At 35.7% G+C, this 21,918-nt stretch overlaps 1 protein-coding gene across 2 annotated transcripts; it reads left to right on the top strand.

Annotated features, from left to right (window-relative positions):
- Nucleotides 1–18: 18 nt before the first annotated feature.
- KPNA5 (karyopherin subunit alpha 5) lies at nucleotides 19–21,877 on the top strand. 2 transcript variants are annotated; one of them, XM_030030034.2, is made up of 14 exons: nucleotides 19–173; nucleotides 2,428–2,561; nucleotides 4,892–4,993; nucleotides 5,076–5,175; nucleotides 5,990–6,084; nucleotides 6,902–7,033; nucleotides 7,928–8,016; nucleotides 9,211–9,310; nucleotides 10,953–11,116; nucleotides 12,261–12,339; nucleotides 13,283–13,408; nucleotides 14,543–14,670; nucleotides 16,317–16,495; nucleotides 18,211–21,877. In XM_030030034.2, exons 1-14 carry the CDS (start codon nucleotides 170–172, stop codon nucleotides 18,396–18,398), a joined length of 1,620 nt encoding a protein of 539 aa, XP_029885894.1. In that variant the 5' UTR covers nucleotides 19–169; the 3' UTR covers nucleotides 18,399–21,877. The 2 variants fall into 2 exon arrangements, with proteins under 2 accessions (XP_029885894.1, XP_029885904.1); XM_030030044.1 differs by lacking the exon at nucleotides 19–173 and adding an exon at nucleotides 3,213–3,326.
- Nucleotides 21,878–21,918: the final 41 nt, after the last annotated feature.

The following is a 21,918-nucleotide window of genomic DNA, read 5'->3' on the forward strand; positions in this document are numbered from 1 at the left end:
TGCTGGGAACGGGGGGGGGCCCGCCCCCCCCCTCCTCCCCCGGCCAGTGCGGCGCGCGGCGGGGCGGCGTCCGCCATCTTGAATTGCGAACCGCTGCCGGTGCCGCGGAGCGGAGCGGCGCGGGGCTTTCTCGCTTGGAGGGCGGCGGGCGCCGTGCGTCTCCGCTTCGATGGGTAAGAGCGCCAAGAGCCGGCGGGCAGGGGCAGGAGGGGCCGCGGTCCCCTCCGGGGCACCCTCGCTGTAAGGCTCCCCGGCGCAGGCCGGTCTCCTGCCTGCTCGGGGGCGGCCGGCGGCAGCGGGGCGTTGCCGCGCACGGCAGCTCGGTCCCCGCCGGGCGCGGCGGTCGGTGCTGGGACGGGGTCTTCCTGCGCTGTTCGCCGCCGCTTCCTCAGTCGAGAGGGCTGCCGTCCTCCCTTCCCTGCCGTGCCCTGCTGCTGATGGAGGGGGCTTTTCCGCCCCCCTGGTCAAGGGACGCGGGTGAGGGGCTGCGCTAGTCGCTCCCCGTGGCCGGGGCGGGTGTCCTCTCGGCCGAGCGGCCGGCGAGGGTCTGATCCGGCCCTGCGCCGGGGTCTTGGCCGGTGCGAAGCCTGCGGGCAGCGTCCGGCCTCCCCCCGCGCTGCCGGTCGGGGAGGGGGCGGTGGTACAGCAAGGCGCGGTATTTAGGGAGCCTGCTGTAGGCAGGGAGGGAAAAAAAAAACCTACAAAAAAACCTATTAGTAGGCTAGGTCTTAGCCTAGGCACAACAAGTGGGCGAGATGCAGGATGTGGAGGGATTTAGTGTGAAAACGAGTGTGGTTTTGCAGAGCAGAAGCGCGAGCTTCCTTGGATCTAGGTGCAGAAGTCGTGAAGCCTGAATAGATCGGGGACTGCTAGTCTTTTTGCCCTTACGATGTCTATACCAAAACTCTTGTGCGGGGAATGAAGCTATAAATTCATAAGCTTTTCTTTTTGAAAACAGTCTTGATGAGAGCTTCCTCCCAGTTGAGCTTCTGTAACGCTATAGAGCCAGTGACCTAAACTGGGTTACTTTGCATGCACACTTCTCTTGTTTGGTTCATTGCTTGGCCTGACAGTTTATTGGTGCAACTAAATTAGCAAGGCATGAATGATTAAGGAAGTGGTGATGTTCTAGGACTAGTTAAGCCAGTAGTGTTGTTGGAAAAATGATATTCTTAAATTGTGCCTCAAAAGTTAACATGACAATTACTAGAAAATTGCCTTAGACGGCGGCACGCTTAGCATTGCAGTCCAGAGATGGCAGTAGTTTACTAAGGTTCTTGTGAAGCAAATGCATTTGGGTGAAACAGGCTGCTGAGTCCTTGCAGTGTCTTGTTGATGTCAGCCTAAGTCTGCAGACTGTTTTCCTCTCATAGTTTGTGTTTATTGCTCAGCAGTCCTTGGTACTACTGATATTAAAATAAGTAAATAAGTAGTCCCATCCTGGAGGTTGAGAGAGAACTGTGCACAGCTCAAGAGCTGTAGTTCAGTTGTTTTCTTGTTGTGGAAGAATTCCAGACAAGTGAGAGTTGGTGTAGAGTCTTAAATCATATTTTTGACAGTTATTTCTCAGATGAAGGCTACGCTTTTAGCTTTCAAACCTAGCACCATGCTATTAACAACCTTTCCAGTCAGTCAGTTTGATCATTTCAGTGACAGAATTATGTTTTATCACTTTTATCTTTTCACAACTGATATGCCTGAAATGACAGTCAAATTATAATCCCCTAATCCATCAAAAGAGCTGTTAATTAGAATGAGTCAATCATTTTGTTAGTTTAAAATGGAAAAGAGTATGCCTGTCTGGGTGCTACTGACCCTTAATTTGTTTTTCTGCATACAGTTTAGAAGGAAATACAGCATAATCTTTAGGTCCTGTGTTATGTTTGCAAGATAGGCATCTTAAAAAAACAAACAAACAAACAAACAAACAAAAAAACCCCCACAAAAACCCAACAACAACAAAAGAAACAATGCAGCAAGGTTTTAAATGAAGCAGTAATTACTGCAGGTTTTCTTCTTGGATTTGTCCTTACTTTTTAATACATTTAGTGTCTCTTTTATGAGAGGAGAAAGAAAATTGCTTTACTTGCTGACAGAATCAAAATTTAGCAATGTAATGTTTTTGCTTTTTGTTTCTCAGTTTGTTCATAAGACCCATAATTTCTTTTTGCAGTAGCTTATGCCCTTTAATGAAGTATCTGATCCTCAAAATGAACTGTAGTTTAATCTGCAGTTCAGAAATGCCTATCTAGGCAAAGGTTTTTCTCTGATTTCTACCCTAGAGATTTTTGTTGATGAACTGGGTATTGCAAGCAACTGCAGGAATAGATGTAGATACTGCTGCTGTAGATGCTTTTGTAGTGCAAGAGATGGTAGGTTTGCCTTGCAAGGTTTAGCCTTTTGCACTAATTTTTCTTTTTTTAATAGACAACATGGCAAGCCCAGGTAAAGATAACTTCCGAATGAAAAGCTACAAGAATAATGCACTGAATCCCCAAGAAATGCGCAGGCGAAGAGAGGAGGAAGGAATCCAGCTTCGGAAACAGAAAAGGGAAGAACAGGTAAGTATCTTGGTGAGCTCTTAACTGTTAAGTGCTTGTGAAGCTAAATTCAGATATGTGAAAGGACTTGAGCAGATTCCTCCTGTGGAGCAGAATCCAGAGTACCAGGCTGAATGTCTGGGTTTTGTGCAATCTTGGGGAGCACCAGGTGGCTCTTGATAGGATCATAAAACAAAAAAGTGAACAGAAGCCCTCTTAAGTCAGTAGGGCACACAGAGGAGAGACCCACATCTTAAGTTTAATCATTAGTCTAGGTTTAAACATGTAAGACTGGTCTGAAAGGATAGTCTTATCTCCAGTAAGGATTAGAAACCTTGCATTCTCTTCTAGAGTTTGGGCCAAAATTATACTGTTAGAAGGGAGAGGGTTATTTTCATCTTTGAAGCCATACTTCAAATTGCCCAAATAGCTTTTCTACAGTAACTTAGTAAAGTAGCTACCGATCAGTGATCCCTGAACTATTACATATAACATTTGCAGTTGTCCTCACTGAATTTTTAGTGATTGGAGTACATGGAGCATTGTATAATTTAATGGTTTGTGGCAGTTCCTTTTCCCAAAATGTTTAGTAGTTTCTTGCCAGGAAAGTAAGGAATGTAGTTTGTTTTTCTGCTTGGTCTAAAGTGGCTGAATTTGTCTCCCACAACCTAGAGAGTGTCCCAGGCACTGATCTACAGTCTTCTCTGAGGTGGGAATGCTTACTCTTCTCCTGGGAAAGTGGTGCTACTGCATGGAAAAAGAATTTAAATTAGTTGGGCCAGAGAGGTAAGAGTAAGAAGTAGTGTGATACTGGAGCATTTACCTGTGAATGGGTAACTGCATTGCAGTTCCTGCTGAAAGTTTTGTTTGTGTATTTTCTAGTAGATAGTCCCGACATAAATTATGAAAATAATGGGTGTTTCCTCTCCCATGCTGACTGTTGTAACAACGAGAATACTCTTATGTTCTCCTTGATCTTAATCTGGTGGACTGGTGTTTTTCAGCTCTTCTTGAACTGGGGAGAACAAGTTTATGCAGGGAGATGAGACTGCTTTTGCTCCAGAAAAAATTATAACTGGTAGATAGACCATGATCCTAAACAAAAAGAGTTTATACATTTCAACCAAGAGTGTCTGTGTCCTTGCTAAGTGCTAGAAAGAATGGCTGGTCTTCCAAAAGAGGAATGTTGTTTCTTCCTTTGTGGGTTTAAATAGAATTAAACCTTGTTTATGTCAAGGATTCTACAGTTGTTTTGTGTCCAGGATTGTGCCCAATCCAGAAGTGCGTTGAACATTGAGATAATGCCCTGGTTTAGGTTCCTGTTTGAAATATGGGTAGATGTAAAACATGGAGTTGCTTCTGCAGTTTTGGGCATGTACAATAGCAGAAATCTAGGTGTCTATAGACACCTAGAGGACAAAACCATCAGGATTTAGTAGGAGGTTTCATTATTATGCTTACAGGTAAAATCTTAGTCAGTGGATTGAGATTCTAACATTTATTTTTAAAGATGCCAACATAATATTCTTAGAATTGTTAATTACAGTAGTTCTAAGTGTAGTATGGGATTAAAGATAAAAATTTAGGTTTGGTTTCTAGAAGAAAACAGGCTGATGTGAATGTTCTGCTTGTACGCCAGAAAATGAAGAGGCACTCATTAAACATACCTTATTAAAATACTATAGTGCAGGTATGTATTTTGAGCATAGGCAGTGCATGCAGCCAATTGTAAAGTGATTTTTGGACGTAGAGAATGTTTAATGTTACATAATTTGGAAGTTCACCTTGAAGCTATGCTATTTTTTCTCCAACTATATTAAAATAATGTTTTAATCTTTCTGCAACTGTATAAGAAGTATAGGTGCTGTTTAATTGTTATGCAAAGACAGTACATAGATCTTAGACCAGCTGTTGAAGGAAGGAATGCAGAGTGCTGAAACACAAACTTTGGCTCTGTGTTGATGATTTTAGCTTATAAACTAAAAAAGGAGGAAGTAGCTTGTAGAATACTGTTTCCTGCTTAAAAATAAATGCTAATTATGAGGTATAAAAGACTAAAAGTAAAGAGATCTGTGTGGAAAAATTTATGGATCTTTGCTAATTAAAAAGAACTTCAGTTTTTAAGTGTCTCTCTGAAGTGTTGCAGTGCAGTTTATCAAAGTACAGATATAGTAGTGTTTTTCTTCTTTATGTTCTTTAAACTTTCATGTAGAATTCCATTTGCATGGATGAGTAGGAAAGTGAATAGTTGAAATACTTTGACTGGTGAAAGCATTTCTTCCAAGTGTATGTCATCAGTACCCACTCTATGGTAAATTCTAATGTCTCCCAAATATTTCTTCTTTGTTTAGCTGTTTAAACGCCGAAACGTTTCTCTCCCGGGGAACGAAGAATCTATGGTAGAAAGTCCAATTCAGGATCCTGATGTCAGCTCTACTGTACCTGTTCCAGAGGTAATTACTTTAGAGTGTGTTTAGAATGTTATCTGTTAATGTGCATAGTACTAGACATAAGAAATCCTCTTTTAATTTTTAGGAAGAAGTTATTACAGTAGATATGGTGCAGATGATTTTCTCGGATGATCCTGATCAGCAACTCACAGCAACTCAGAAATTCAGAAAATTGCTATCTAAAGGTACCAAAATGTTGCCTGATTTTTTTCATTCCTTCTGTGTTGTTACTACAATTTTCAGTCAGAGAGAGTCAGTTAACCTTTAGTTTTGTTTTACTTTAAAATAGAGCTTGCTGAAACTTCCAGTTCTGTTTATAGAGAAACTGTGCCTAATCTCTTCCGACCTAATGGCTAAATACAGAAAGCTTCATTATTCCAATGTTAAGTCTTTCAGACAAAGTAACAAAAGCAAGGATATTTTGATTGAAGTGTTCAGGGCAGTAACTAACGCACACTAACATTACTTAGAGTACTTGTTGCAGTACTTCAATTTCTGATTCGCGTTCTGTAATTGAGGGGAGAAAAATTTTCTGGCTGCCAGAGAACAGTTGTAACTTGTTTTTGTTGAGACTGTAAGATGTGCGGACTTGAATCAATGCCAGCATTTGTATAGCATGATAGGTAAAAGTATGCTTGGTCATTTAAAATAGTGGAAGAGAAATTATGGTTAGGTACTGATCTGAGCTACTGATTGAGGGAACAGTGTTTTGTAATGTGTTACTAATATGCCGATGGATAGTACTATGTGTTACTATTATTATACATAGTAGGGTGTTTAGTAAATTATAGCACTTTATGGAGATGATCCTGCCATCTTCTCAAGTCAAAAGTTTAGCTCCTTCGTTTGAGATTAAAATGATTGAATGCTAAAAATTATGTTAAGAACTGAGAATTGTATTCATGTTTTGTGTCATACTGAAAAAGTAATTTATTTGGTCTTTTTTTGTTAGACTTAAACAGATACTTTTTTTTTTTTTTTTTTTTTTTTATTCCCTAGAGCCTAATCCACCTATAGATGAAGTCATACAAAAACCAGGAGTAGTACAGAGATTTGTGAAATTTCTAGAGAGGAATGAGAATTACACTCTACAAGTGAGTTTGGCTGGTACTGATTGGGGGTTTGCAATGGGATTAGAAACCCTCCAAAAGAGCTTGGAAAGCATGTATTTTTTGTTTTTGTTTGGTTTGTTTTTTTTTTTAATAGTAAAATTTAGCTATTTTTAACGACTGAAGCTGTAAATTTTAGTTGTCTAAAATGTCAGTTGTTGCCACTGAACTTGTGACTTTACTCTTGCAAATTTCATAGTAGTCTTTAGGGTTGTGTATTCAGCTGGTCAAATACTTGGGTCTTGGAAGCAGCATGTGTCCAAGGGCGTTTCCAGAGTGGTATATTAAGATCATCAGCCCTGATGTGTAAGCAGAATCTGTTTTGTTTGTGTTGAATATATTGTAGTATTTTTCAGTTGAAATCGTAGAAAAGGAGAAAAAAATACAGGAAACTGAAAGGCTTGTATGAAACCCTTTTAGAAAATCTTGAAAAATATATAATCAATGATAGGAGTAACTAGTTCTATCTATTCATGGTAGCTCATGGAATGGCACTTAGGCCTTGTGTACATTCATACTGGAAGAATTAACTTAATACAGAGTAAACAGAAGGGATTTGTACTAGTTAATAGAGATTTGAAATCTTCCTTACAGTTAGTGCTGCAAGCTTACTAAAATAGAGATTTTGTCAATGCCAATTATTTTATTGTATAGAAAGTACAATAATAGTAATAATGGCATTTCAGTGGAAAGGAAAAAAGTTAGAAAATTAACCTCTGCAACTCTCATGTCAAGCTGTTTTCATGAGTTTAAGTTTTACTGTGAAGTGGTTTAACCTGGTCGTCTTTGTGCTTCTCAACAGTTTGAAGCAGCTTGGGCTTTGACAAACATAGCATCTGGAACTTTTCTACACACCAAAGTTGTAATTGAAACTGGAGCTGTTCCAATTTTTATTAAGTTGCTTAGTTCAGAGCATGAAGATGTACAGGAGCAGGTAACTCTTTTCTTGAGGTGTTTTATAACTACTTAAAATTCATTTATGAGTGTCTTTTTGGGGATGTGTATGGTTAGAGAGTTTTTGAGCCTCATTTGCTCATTGGCTGAAGGAGGATAAAAATTTACCTTCGGTATATTTTTTCCCTCATGTTTTTTTTTCCTCTGATTCTTTCAGGTTTCTTTGAATCTGTGTTTTATTTCATGTTATTGAGTAATTTGAAGAAAGCACTTCATTTCTCTTGTGGCATTTACAGGTGGACAGGATCTAAAATACTGTGATAGAAATAATAGAGTAGAAAACAATGTGGATTTTTTTTCCCTAAGTTATTTGCAGCTTTATTTGCTATATCCTTCTGCTCTTCCATCTTACTGTGTTACAGTCTTCATTAACATCTTCCTGAACTTTGGGTTTTTTTGGTTTGGTTTGGTTTTGGGGGTTTTCTGTTTATATTTAAGAGAGGCTGTAATTTGCTAGCTTTTATTTAGCATGTTTGTAAGTTTGTATAGTGAAAGTTCATGATTTAACTTTTTTATTCCTCATACATTGTTTGCAACTTTGAGTCAGCTTTATTGAATCTGTTACACATAGTGAGCAAATGTTAATATTTAAAAGAGTGTGTGCATCCTTTTTATTGAAAAGCACACAGATCAACATATTTTTGTATCAGAAGACTTTCTTTCCCTGAAAGGATGACTTCAAGTGTAGGTAATTGACTTTGTGTGAATTCACAAAAAAATGCAATCTAGAAATCAGTAGTCTTCTGAAATTTTATATTTGGAATGATACCACTTTTTTTTTATTCTATAATATTTGCTGTAAAAATGTATAGACGATCTGTAAAAGTCGATTGGCAAGCATGTATAAATTCACTTGGATGCTTTGCTTTTTAAGGCAGTGTGGGCTCTTGGTAACATTGCTGGTGATAATGCAGAATGCAGAGACTTTGTTTTGAACTGTGGAATATTACCACCCCTCTTGGAGTAAGTATTGTCAATTAGTTCTATAACTATAGTGTATGGGTATACATAACTGTAAACTTCAACTTTAAAATCTATTTGAAAAGAGTATAAGCTTTTTGCTAAATTGAGAATGTTTCTTTTTTTATTATATTGCTATGAATCTAATGTTTTGGATTACCACAGCTTCATGCGTATCTTTAATTAGTCCATGACTGGAAGCTTTCCAATGTTTGCAAAAGCAGAGAAGTGTTATTTCACAGGTATGAAATTTCTATACTGTGCAGAACTCTGTGTTGCCAGAGTTCTGGATCTATAGGGTGAGAGAGATGATTCAATTCACACTTGCATTTGTGGGATTCCAACTGGCTGGGCAATAGGCTGGTTTTCTCACCTTTGTCCAGTAGCTCCAAGCTCCGGTATTGCTATCTATCCATTTGCTTGTTGAAATGAGCTGGCAGAGTAGTTGTTACACGACCTGTGTTCCACCAGAAGTTTTCTCTTCACTAGGAATATCATTCCAGCATTTACTATACGCCTACAATAGGATGTAAGGTAGCTTCATCACAGGGAAGAAATTTACACAACACAAATTTTATTCAATTTATTATTGCTTAAAATAATAAATGTCTTAAGACATTTGTAAAATAGCTTAAAATAATAGAGGAGACTGTGATTACCTTCCTCAAGGATTTAACAGGTTAACAGTTTTAGATATTTTGGTATGTATCTGAAACATGAACCTGATTTTTCAGGTGTTGCATCTTTCGCATTCTATTAAAAAACAGTAAAGTGTTAATTTTTTTAGAAGATCTTTTAAGTTCTAACTTTTTATGGAACTATTTTTATTATTATTAATTTCATTCTCTGAATGAAAATGTCAAAGTTAATTCAAGGGAGGGTTGTATCTCCTAGCCCCTTCTCAAGACCCTCAGAAAAGATTAGTTGAATGATTTTTTCATATGAGCAATGGTTTACTTTATATGTGTATACTTGGTTTGGGAATGAGATGTCCACACAAAATAATCTATTCAGATTCAGTTGATTCTAAGAAAATTTTGCAGCATGTAAACTATGAAGAGAAATAAATTGAAACTAGTGCCCAATAATAGGGTATCTTTTCCTGATTTGAGGTACTGTTGGTAATAATAGACATAAAAAGACTTACATTTTCAACAAGAAATGATTATTTTTATTATTGCTGTTTCTCTTGGACAGACTGTTAACAAATTCAAATCGTCTTACAACAACTAGAAATGCAGTCTGGGCTCTCTCAAATCTCTGTAGAGGAAAGAACCCACCTCCGGACTTCAGTAAGGTATAATAAAATATTCATTTTGAGAAATCAGAAAGCTGAAGATGACTTATGTTTATAACATGTCATAACACACAGAGTTTTTGAATCTGGAGATAGACTCGATTTTTATCTTTTTAATGTAATCATACAGTCTTGTCCATCTGTTGTATCTGCAAAAAATCATCTACTTTCACATGTGTCAGCAATAAAATTAAATTACTTAAAAACTTGAGATTGTAGTTAGATGCAAATAGTCATTCACTAGTATGAAATGATGGACAAATAATACATTCAGCACTAAACCTCTTGGGGCTGTATTTTCTCCAGATCTGTTTTAGAGTATGTGAGTTATGATTGAAGCTTTTTTAATTTTGTCTGTTTGTTTATTTTATGATTGAGAGTGCATGCTGCAGGAATAAAATTTTGAGTTTTCTGCTCTGTCAGATGCAGTTAAATCAGACTATGATGACAGAGGTGATTTGCCTGTATGCTCTCCCCTTCAATTCCTCCTCTCTCCAGTACGTGGTTATACAGAAAGGAAGACTGTAGAGGCTAATAGGAGTATTAGTTCCTTATTTTCAGTATGAAATTAATTTCTGGTAAGGTTAATGACATTAAAAGAACTGGACATTGGATATTCTAGTACAAGAGTCTGAGGTTAAATGATCATTAATGATAATGTGGAGAGAATTTACATGTCTTGAAGCTTACCTCATGGGGTAGTAATTACTGTCATTGCTACTTAATAATTCTTGGAGAGATATTAACAAAAAGGGGTGATTTCTGATGTCAATTAATTGATCACCTCACAGTTGCTCTGCCTAAGTTATATCCTTCAGTAGTGTCTTGTTCTGGTAGTAAAAAACCAAGATTTCTTGCTGCTTAAACACAACTTCAGTGGAAAAGGATGCCCTGTAAGCAGCTGCTAAGAAGAATAGCTCCTTTGCTTTTTGCCCTTTGCAATAGCACCAGTTAGACACATAAAGGAGGCTGAATTGCATAACTAATGTAAGATAAAGAATTAAGTTCTACAAAGACTATGAAATTCCCAAACTGTACAGCTGAAACCTGTCAGGTTCCAAGTGGTGTTAAGATGGTCTAGTTCTTCTGGCTCTGTCTGTGTGGAGCTTGTAGGAGGTTAAGGCCAGAGACTACAGTTGCAGCAAGACCTGAAGTCAGCTGTTGCTTGTTTGATTTGATTCAGTGAATGTTGAGTCTTCTGTGAATTACTCTGAGTTTCTTTGTGGTTAAAACAATTGTAAATTGGTTATTACAAATAACCTCCAGTACTCCTACAAAGACAGCAATATCAAAAAATGTTATTACTTTGAAATTCTGTTCCCTGAGTGATTCAAGAAAGCATCAGTAATCCTGATCATCTGGTTATCTGTAAAAGCAGATGGTTTTTGTTTAAGCTGAACAATTGTATAGCTAATATAGTGTCTCTAAATAAATAGGCTGTGAATCAGAATTTATCCAATTTACCAGTTTGAATTGGGTATCTAGTTTAATCAGGAAGTGTTCCACCTAGGTCCTGATTCATTAATGACCTCATGTGCTTTGGCAGTAAATAGTTTTGCATCTTTATGCCTTTGCAGAATGTTCTCTGAAAGTTGAAAAATACAAACCATCTAATTTTATGCAATATTTTTCTTCAACCTAGGTTGCTCCTTGCTTAAATGTTTTATCAAGATTGTTGTTTAGCAGTGATCCGGATGTATTAGCAGATGCTTGCTGGGCCCTCTCTTACCTTTCAGATGGTCCCAATGATAAAATTCAAGCTGTTATTGATTCTGGAGTGTGTCGAAGATTGGTAGAGCTGCTTATGTAAGTCTTCTCTTCACCAAATAAATGTCTTACAGTACTGTTAATATTAATGAATTAAAATTTAGTTGGTTTTTCTCACCTCAAGTGTAAATTTATTTTGTGAGAAGTGATGAATGTGAATTCAGTCTGAAACCTTTTAAGTTGCTTGCTAAGAGTTGCTTGGCTCCTGGGATTTTTCCTGAGATTGACAGTGGGAAAAAAGTTTTCTCCAAAGTATTTCTTTATATTCTTGTAAATGAAATCCTACATTAAATTTTAATGAGGGAATAGAAAGGTGAAGACTGAAGACCAAGCTTGAATTGTAAACTAATTTCTCAGCTTTTTTTTTTTTTTTTTTATTTTTTTTATTTCATTGTTGCGTTTTGTTTTCTTACCTTTCTAGGAGATGCAGTTGCAATACAGACAGTTCTCGGACTCACGAAGTCCAGAGGCAGGCTTGTGCCAGTTTTGAACTGTTCCAGTATATTTGGTTTATGGTTCATTATTTTCCTAGAAAGGGAGACTAAATACCTGTGTTCACATGGGGACTGCAGAGTAGGTCAGGGGTAGTACTTCCCAGCACTGAAAGCTCAGCACAGTTCCCTGTGAAAAGCTCATTTGTATAGCTGTCAGGAGAGGGTGAGGTTGCTTTCTCTTCTGTAGAAGCTTTAGGACAACTGAGTAGATTTCCTTCCCCTGCATCTCAGACAGTTGAATATGGGAATGCAGACTTCATGTACTGGCTTCTAGGGTTATTGACTTACAAAAGGGGGGAGTTCATTTACAAAGGGGGGCTGCTAAGTTTTAGTATACAGCTAACACCATCCCTTTTGTTTCTGTGGCTATTGAATGATGCAGGTTCCAGTATTGTATTCAATAATACTTGGATATTGGGTGAAATGAATCTGCTGGGTGAAATGAATCTGCTGGACAGATGGATTAATCTAAGTTGTGTTGTTCCATAGAGATGCCCTTTCCTTGAATCAGCAATTCAGTTGTGGGCTTGCAGTTGTCAAATTTGGCTAAATAAGGAGAAAGTATAAGAAGTAATGCAGTGTTTTCTATAACTAAAAATTTAGCATCTGAAGTAAACCATTGTTCACTGAAAATGCAAAATTATACTTTAACACTTGGTAATATCAAGCGATTTAATATTTGTCTCCAGGCATAACGATTACAAGGTGGTATCCCCTGCATTAAGAGCAGTTGGAAATATTGTTACTGGGGATGATATCCAAACACAGGTAAGACTAGTTGATTGAAGAAAAATTAATTGGCAGGACAGAACTTTGTAAAATTTGTGACAAAATACATGTCCAGTAGAGGAACCTGCCTATGTTAGTGAAAGATCTATATTGTTAATTTGACAGTTTAGGCTGCTATTTTAAACATTAAATTACTGCAAGAAAGAACACTTTTTTTTTTTTTACAGCACTGTATGTAGCTGATTGCTTCATTCCTGTATGGTACTTTGACTGTTGCTTCCCATTTTTTATTTTTATTTTTTCTCCTTAGTGGGGGTTCAATTATTTATTATAGTTCCCTTTTTAAAGTCTTCAAATACAGTCAAAGTTTTCACTTGTAAGCATCGGTCATACTTGATTTGTCCATGAATTTGCATGTGATAGTCTTGCTGATGCAATTTGTTCTAAAGATTTATTTTTTAATTTCAGGCAGTGGAATTGAGTTTGAAGCAATGCAGGAAATACTAAGACAGGTCTTGCTTTAAAGAAAACTGTGTCTAAAAGGCTGACAGAACTAGTGTAAAGGGTAAATAAGGAAATAAGTTAATTACATAATTTGTTGTGAGCTCTATAGGAGAGGATTTTGTCAAGGAATTAAATAGAAAACATCTGTCTCAAAAAACAAAGGAACAACTAACTATACAAATTAGATTTACACTTCTCGGTTATTCTCAGTTGTTCATATTCTAGCCTTAAGCAGCCTTATTTAGTCTTGCTGTTGTCAGTCTTCTGGTCTGAACTTAGTTGAGGGCAGATTGCTGGATTGTCTGTTCGCACACTACAGCATTGAACACTTCAATTTTGCAGGATGTTATCTATGATACTTCGTAAAATATAAATGTGTTGCAAAATCTGAAGTCATCTCTAAAGTGCTTTTATATATATATATATATATATACACACATGTAGTACAACCCAATTTTCAATTCTCAAATTATTTTAGGTGATTCTAAACTGCTCTGCATTACCCTGTCTCTTGCACTTGCTTAGTAGTCCCAAGGAATCTATTCGAAAAGAAGCATGCTGGACTGTTTCTAATATTACTGCAGGAAACAGAGCTCAGATTCAGGTAAAGCCTGTATACTTGTTACTTGGTTGGTTTTGTTTTCATTTTACTAGTTCACTTGGTTTTTCTTTACAAGGAGAAATAAGTAGATACTACATTGACTCTGCATTATTTGTTTTAATCCTAACTGTCTATAATTTTACCTAATTTAAATGTTTTCTTCTAAATTTTGAAGATTATTATAAATAACTTCATAAAATAATACTTTAAAAATAGCTGTCATGATTTGTACTAGAGAAATGGATTAATTTCTCTCATGGGGATTTGGTTGATGCTTATAAAACAAATGAAAGGATACTTCTCTTAGATCTGATGTCAACAGTTGTTATTTTTCCCTGTGGGAGCATCATCTAGTGGTATACTCTCTTTAATTTTGTTCTTCATTGTAATATGCATGTTAAAGCAATAAGCAATACCCCTTTCTTAAAAGTTGAAAAAAACCATCTTGCACAAATTAGTCCAGTGAAAAGTGGACAATTCTACCAATTTGGAAATGCTAGGACGTTTTGCTTGGATAAAAAACCTGCGTGATGCCATCAATACTGAGTTGTATTCTTGTGGAAACTATTAAATCCCGACTATTGCTCCAGGTGTCTGGAGTTACCTGAAAAAAGATTCTGGTCAATAAAACTGAGAATTCTGAATCAGAGTACATGTTTCAATATGATTTTTTTTTTTTTCCCCTCTACTTCAATCAGAGATGAAAATGTTACTTCTTGATGTCATTTAAAATATATAATACAGTCTTCAAGTATAGACATAGTCTTTCTATGGAGGCTGCAAACCTGAATAAATGGACAAAGTGAAGTTTTGTTCTGAGGCTTGATCTCCAGTTCAAAAACTCAGGTTTAGTGTTTATATCATATGATTTTTAAATGGGCTTATGCAGTAAGCAGTATTCTGTCCACCAGAGACAGAGAAATCAAAAAAGAAGATATTCTGATGGCTGCTGCAGTGCAATGTTGGAATAGTTCTGAATTTCAGTTTAGCATTTCTAGTTTGTCTGCCTTCTCACAAAACTTTGTTTGCTTTGGTATCAACAGGCATCACTGACACTTGTATTGAAGGATATTCATGGTTTTTGTGTATACTAAATCTTTGTTAATTGTGGTAAAATATTACAATTTCATCTCTTAGGCTGTTATAGATGCAAATATTTTTCCAATATTGATTGAAATTCTTCAAAAAGCTGAATTTCGCACCAGAAAAGAAGCAGCATGGGCCATAACTAATGCAACATCAGGAGGAACCCCAGAACAGATCAGGTAAGTTTGTATATGTTACTATTTTCTCTACCTAAGTATCTTCTCTGAGGCATTTTTATTTCTGCATTTGAGTCTTGACAAACACAGCAATAAAATCCTAAACACAACTGTAATTCCTTGAAACTCTGTACAGGGACTAAATATATAGAAATTCCAAAAAATTAGTGAAATACGTGCAGTAGACTTAATAATAAATTGACTGATACTGCTTTGTTTTGGTGGTATTACACCTAAAGCTTTCACAGGGTTATCTTCCAGAGCTGATACTATATTGTCAAAGACAGTTGGAACAGTTAATGAACAGTTTCAGTGTTTGAAAATGGAAAACTTTGGGAGAGTTGTTTTGAAAACTTGCACAATGGGATTGTATCTTTGTGGAGAGACTTCAGGAATCTTAGTAGTTTCTTCATGTATTTTATACTTACTATCAGTATTATTTTAAAGCAGATATCTAAACTCCTTTTTCAAAATTGAGTTTGATTAAAATTTTACTGTCAGCAGCTATTTATGTGATGCAAAAATTGGACTTCTTGAATGACTAGACAATACTCTCTGGTTTCTCTGAATACTGTCAGCATAGTGATCAGTTTGAATCAGTAGTTGATAATACGCTGCCATTTATAAATCCATTTATTTGGAAGCCAGAACTGAAAGTGATGTGATAACTCTTCCAGCTCATTTGGGAGATCTGTTGCAATAAGTGCATGCTTATTTATTTAAGATGTAAACAATCCTGGTTTTCTTATAATGACTGTTAACAGAGGTAAGGAAAGTTTGTTCCTGGTTTTTTGGTATTATTTTGATTGCTTGCATAATGTAACATCTTAAAATTTAGTGTACTTTAAATAAATTTTAGTTCAGGATCTTCACATAGTAAATGTGAATGTAATACCATACAAGTAGCTTCTCATCACAAAATACAGATATATCATCTGTGTCATGAAGTTTTAGCCCTTTTAATGTCCTCACAGTACTACTGTCTAACTGCAGGATAATTTAAAACCACTAGATAAACTATATTTAAGCAACCTTTTGACGCAGGCAAACATTACTGTCTTCATTTTACTTACACACTAGAAACAAGGACACAGATTCTGATTTTCAAAAGTTCGTCCACAATTTTGTGCAAAATTGGAAAAAGGAATAGGATACTAAGAATCCCAATTTTTTTTATATTTACAGTGTTGTCCTTCCCTTTATAGTAGGTAATGTTAACACCTTAATGGACTACTAGTGTGGACTACATTAGCACAGAGTACTCTAATGTATTTACTCAATGGTTTTGCCACTACAGAGTTTCAACTGCCTGAGAAAAGAACTTATTGCTAAAGCTAACTTTTTCTCTTACACTCAGTTAAACCCATCTGAAGATCGTAAGTGAGAAGGAGTTGAAAAGACTACAAATTCCACACTCCAGTTAGGAATATGCACATTAAATTTTCTCATTAGGATAAATAAGAGTATTTATTCAATTTCAGACTAAGTTTGTCTTTGTGTTGTTGCATGTTTTAGAAATTTGTTTTAGCCACTTTTTTTAGCAAAATTAAGGACCAATAGTGATAGACTGGTATGTCAGAATAAATGTGCTGGATTATCAGTCCTTCTTTTTCCCCCCACCCCCTCTCTGTTTTTCTGCTGTTATAAAGGTATTTGGTAGCACTAGGTTGTACCAAGCCTCTTTGTGACCTCCTGACTGTGATGGATTCAAAAATAGTACAGGTGGCTTTAAATGGACTTGAAAATATTCTGCGTCTTGGAGAACAAGAGTCTAAGCAAAATGGAATGGGCATTAATCCTTATTGTGCCCTTATAGAGGAAGCATATGGTAAGAAATTACTTCTTGTAAAACTACATACCTGAACTTCCTTATTTCAGGCTGTAAAAACAAAACCATTGTGAACCATTTTGAAATTTGTAGGTAAGTTTAATATAAGAACTACTTCAAGCATAAGTGGACATTAAAGTATCATAAATTAAGCAATGTAACATGGTGGGAGAAGTGGTTAAATGCAGAAAACCTGTGAGCATTTGTCTGTGGTCAGTTTATTAACTTCCCTCTAGAGAAACATTCTCAGAAAAATTTAACACGCAGGTGTCCTAGTCTATTGGAGCCATGGTTGCATAAGTTTATCAGTTAATCCTAAATATAGTTTTATTATTTTAATATATAGTCCTGTCTGGTACGGTTTCATTACCAACAGGGATGCAAGATCAGAGTTTGTTTTACTTATTCCCAAAGTCGGATCACTTTTTAGCATAGGAAATATCAGTAATAGCAAAATCAACTTCAGATCATAAAATTAAATAAGTTTGTACTTAATTTGTGAAAGTATTTTGTTCTGTTTCTTCTTTTAAGAGTTGTTGAATTAAACCACCTTTTAAAGGCAGAGTATCAAAACTAAAATGACTATTTGTGGAATTTCATGACTAGATGCTTTTGATTTAACAAAACTAATGTTAAAAGTGGCTTTTAATGAATCTGGCATTATTTATGGAGGGTTATCTTTTTGTAGCTCTGACAAAACAAAATGGGCAGACGTTTGTGTTTCAGAAACTGCTAGTAACAATTCTAGTTGAACCCATTACATCTGATTAGATGGTACTAACTTTTCTGTAAAGAAGCCTTTAAATCTGAATTCCCTGTTAGAGTTTCATTTCTAAAACCAAGTGCATACTTAGACTTACTTTGCAATCTAATGTGTAAGAGGAATAAGTATTGAATACTTTAATGGAATTTATTCTGTTCCAGATTTTGAGTCCGTTCATAATTTCAACTGTTGAATGCCTAGGTTCTTTTTTGCCTTTACCAGTTAAGTGTAGGCTGCTGAAGCTGTAGAGTGTAAGTTCAAGTAGGGGAAACAGCTAATTATATCGCCCTCATTGCTTTGGCCTCTGTAGTGACCAGAAGGGTTTGTATGAGCTCTTCCTAATCCAACTTAAGTGAAAAGTGAATTATCTTAAATAGCTAAAAAGGAGTTTTGAATCAACGTAACTGACCGCCAAGCACTTAATTCTGCCAGCAGAGCAGAGGTTATGTTCTCTAGCTTGCAAATGATAAGCTTTTGGAAGGTAGTATCTTCAATCTTAAAATTAAATTTGAGTAAGTTACCAGACTGTGCCCAGTGATGACTCCATGATAGGGGATGGAATTTAGATTTGGGGAAGACTGAAAGAGTAAAAGAAAAGAAATGGGGATATTGGAAACTGCTATCCTAATTCTATACAGATTCAGTTTCTTTGTAGGCATGGCATATTTCTTTGTAGATACTACAGCCTCCTCCTTAGTTTAATTGATAGTCTTTTAGCATAGTTTTAAAATTAGTTTAGACAGCAGAAAGTGCTGCAGAAAATGCAGACTAAGAAATACATAGGTCGGGAAATTAAGCATCAGTGATATTGAATGAATTGAAATTATTTGGGATTGCATTTTTTTATCTAAGAAGTACCACTATACTATAAGCTATAGTATAAGCTGTTTCCCTTTGAATACATCATTCATTTAAGCAACTTGATTTTGAAAATGTTTTGTTTTGAATTTAGGACTTGATAAAATTGAATTTCTTCAGAGGCATGAAAACCAAGAGATCTACCAAAAGGCTTTTGAACTCATAGAACATTACTTTGGTGTAGAAGAAGAGGACTCCAGTATTGCACCTCAGGTGGATGAAAGTCAGCAGCAGTTTGTGTTTCAACAGCAGGAGGCTCCAATGGAGGGGTTTCAGCTGTAAACTACTGAAGACAAGCATAAAATGTAAACACTTGTAGGGTTTTGGGTTTGGGTTTTTTTTTCCCCCAGAGGTCTTTTCTTTATGGCCAAAGTTAGAGGAAAAGTTGAATATGTTTTGCAGAAATAGATGAAGAAGCAGCTCATGCACTTTTATATATTGTGTTAGATACAACTGTTCCTTGTTTTGTATTTGTGTTTTTCATTATCTCTTATGTACAGAAAACAACTGTGAGTAATCATGTCTAAAGCATTAAATGTGATTTAACAAGAACTGTTAAGCTAAGACTTGGTAGGATTTTAGGTAGTGGTTCTGAATTTTTCATGTAGTCTCAAACTGCGTATCAGCAATACAGTTACTGACAGTTGCATTTTTGGCAGTAGGCTTGACTTGCCCAGTCTCTATCAAATCTACCTCTTGTATTGAAGCAAAACCATTGCTTCAGAACTAAGGCATGAAATAAAGATGAGCTTGTAAGAAGCTGAATTGGAATGTGAAAAATATTTATTTAAATTGTGAAACTTTTATGCATTACTTACTTTATAACACACTGTTGGAATTTATTTATAAAATGTATTTAAAGACATAACAGACATACATATATAATGCTAATTACCTAATATAATATTGAATATATGAAATAGCTTTTTCTGAATTATGTGGGAAGAGGACTTTTTCAGAGGTTTTCAGATAGGAATCAGCAGAGAGCTTGCAGGCCATTTGATGCTGGCTCTGTAATTAAAGCTGCTAAATGGCATTAAAAGTCAGCCACAAATACAGTACTTTGCAGTGGAAACAGTTGCTGTAGTTACCACGAGAATGCTGGTGATTATGAATGACAGAGATGGTGATTTGCACAAATTGCCAAGCAGATGGTCTACAGCTGTCTCCTGTCAAAATGTGGTAACACCATTTTAGTTTGAGAAACATTGCAATGTTTGCCTTTCTAGTACAGTAGCTTCTTAAAAGTTTTGACAGTAGGTGTTATTTTTTTTGACCAAATACGCTACTGCCACTTGAATTGTTCTTTAAGTTAACTAACTCGGTTTTCTTTTGGTAAGACAATAGAAATACTGCAGTGAAGAATGAATAGTGAATCACTCCTTTCCAGTTGAAGGAAAAGTTTGTTGTACTGTAAATAGCATTAAGTATGTGGACACCGAAACTAACTAGAAGTTATTGTCGTCTAAATATTTAGGCTCTACAATATACAGTGTTTGCTGTTAAACACTAAAAGAATTCTAATATTTACATTAACAGTTTTGAATACAGAAAAACGTATGCTCTGCTTTGACTTGCATATAAGTAGTGTTTCTGGTGTATTAGTAGTATATCTCATTTCGAGAAATTAATACTTTGGGTTAACTCTGAAGTATGATTATTTTTTATTACCTGTAATTAATGTATTAACATCAAACTCCTGGGTTAAGTGAAATCTTTGACATATGAGAGCATTTCATGCTTCATAAAAAGCTGCAATTTAAACTTCAAATTACTTACCCATGGCACTGTGCTTGTCACTAAACAGTATTTTAATGCACTGAAAAATACAGGTTAAAGGTGGTATCATTTACAGTACCATTTTATATTTAGAATTTTTTTTACATGCAAGTTAAGATTCTAAGATGTTTCACTTTGATGTTACAGCAATATATACTATATTGTAATTGAATGTGGGACTTGAAGTGGATTTCCTAAGATTACTGGTCAGTTTTGACTAAGATGTAACTGGGAGGGAAGAAACCTCTTTTTGAAGTCTTTTTAGTGGAAGATAGAAGTGTAAGATGTATATAGGAGTGCTGTTACTTTATGAACTCTGAATAATGAGATATTTTAGCAAATGACACTTTAAACCTAGATTTGTACAGCATACAACAGTTTTGAATAGTGTGATAATGAGTACAGCTGCCAAATTTTCATATAATGTTAGATGATTGTATTTGTGCCCTTTCTACTCTCATAGTTTTAGGTTTTCATATACTGACCTTCCTTCTTACCTGCTCCCCCTGCCCCATCTGTTCAAAGTACAGGGTAACGATCATGGAAATCTACCAGGATTACTAGTAAATGCTGAATTTCAATGTTCTTCTAGTGTAAGAAAATTATTCAGGTAACAGGGTATTCCATGGTTTCTAACAACCTTGTTTTGATAACATAACCAGCTGTGCCTGCTTTTATTTGGAGAACCCTGGAACAACTGCATTTATAAGCCTCTCTAAACCAAATCTGAACTATAAAAATCTTGATTTAAAAGACTTGAAGAAAAGAGGGGACGTTTAAAGTATTATATTTGTTTTGAAAGAACGTCTTCAGTTTTGTGGATATATTATTCTATATGTGTGAATGGTTAGTGACTGCACTTTACGCATTTAGATAAACTATATTTCATGCCTGATACATTTAAATGTAACAGTTTAAAAGGGAACTAAAATTGATGGACTTTGGCTAATGAAAACCATTATTTAAACTCAACATTTGGTTTACCCTAAATTTGTTAAAAAATAATAATGAAAATTCTTCTTCAAAGGATATTTTATCACTGGGTTTACATCACACTTTGTTAAAAGCACATAAATGAAAACTATAAAACTAGAGGTGATACTTAAGGTCAGCTCTGGTATGGTCATTAGGGCATAACATGATGATGCTTAAATAGATGAAACCAATGTGGAGAAAAAAAAACAAAACTGTGAAAGAGATTTTCTTTTAAGTTGGTATTTTATATGGAATCTGAAGTGCCCTATCAGTTACAAAGTCTGTTTCAAAATACAGGGGTTTGGTTTTTGTGGGTTTGGTTTTAATAAAAAGGGTACCATTTGTTCTGCTTAAATGTGAATACTAACTAGCTAATCTATGCAACTATGCAAAGCATAAGATTATTTTTTTTTAGTTCCCTATTCTTGATACACTGAATCATATCTAATTTTTTCATTGTTGCACTTTTGTCTGAGGACTGGTTCATACAGCTTTTTAATTTTCTAGTATTTGCTTTAAACACTGTTGCTAGCAGCAATCAGAAAATAGTAATAATGTTGGCACAGAAATAAGTTAGCTGTAGAACAAGTTTGCAACTGGAAAATATTTATTGTTGGGTCTGTCTTTAAAAAATAAATAAATAAAAAATAGAAAAGATGCACTATTGTCTTTCCTCCATGGTTGGTTCTCAGTTGGTTTAAATTTATTAAATTGTACAACTGAGGATTTTTTTTTAATAGGTCTGTCAATTGATATATGAAGTTTAACTGTGACTTCAAGAGTTCACTGAAATCTGGAATGAGAAATTTCAGTTAGTTATGGCACAATATCTTCATACAATGTGTGGAAACTAAAATACCTATACTAACTTCAGATAGTAATAGTGCATCTTTAAATCCAGGCCAAAGGCCCATTACTGTAACAGAACACATATGAGTAGTATGCAATATTATGGAATGTTAAATCTCCAAATACCATACAGAAACCAATAAAACCTATTTTACAGATGTTTATTGTATTTATTTAGTGCTTCAATAACTGTGGCTGC

This window comes from Aquila chrysaetos, chromosome 2 (assembly GCF_900496995.4).
Source record: "Aquila chrysaetos chrysaetos chromosome 2, bAquChr1.4, whole genome shotgun sequence".
NCBI lineage: Eukaryota > Metazoa > Chordata > Aves > Accipitriformes > Accipitridae > Aquila > Aquila chrysaetos.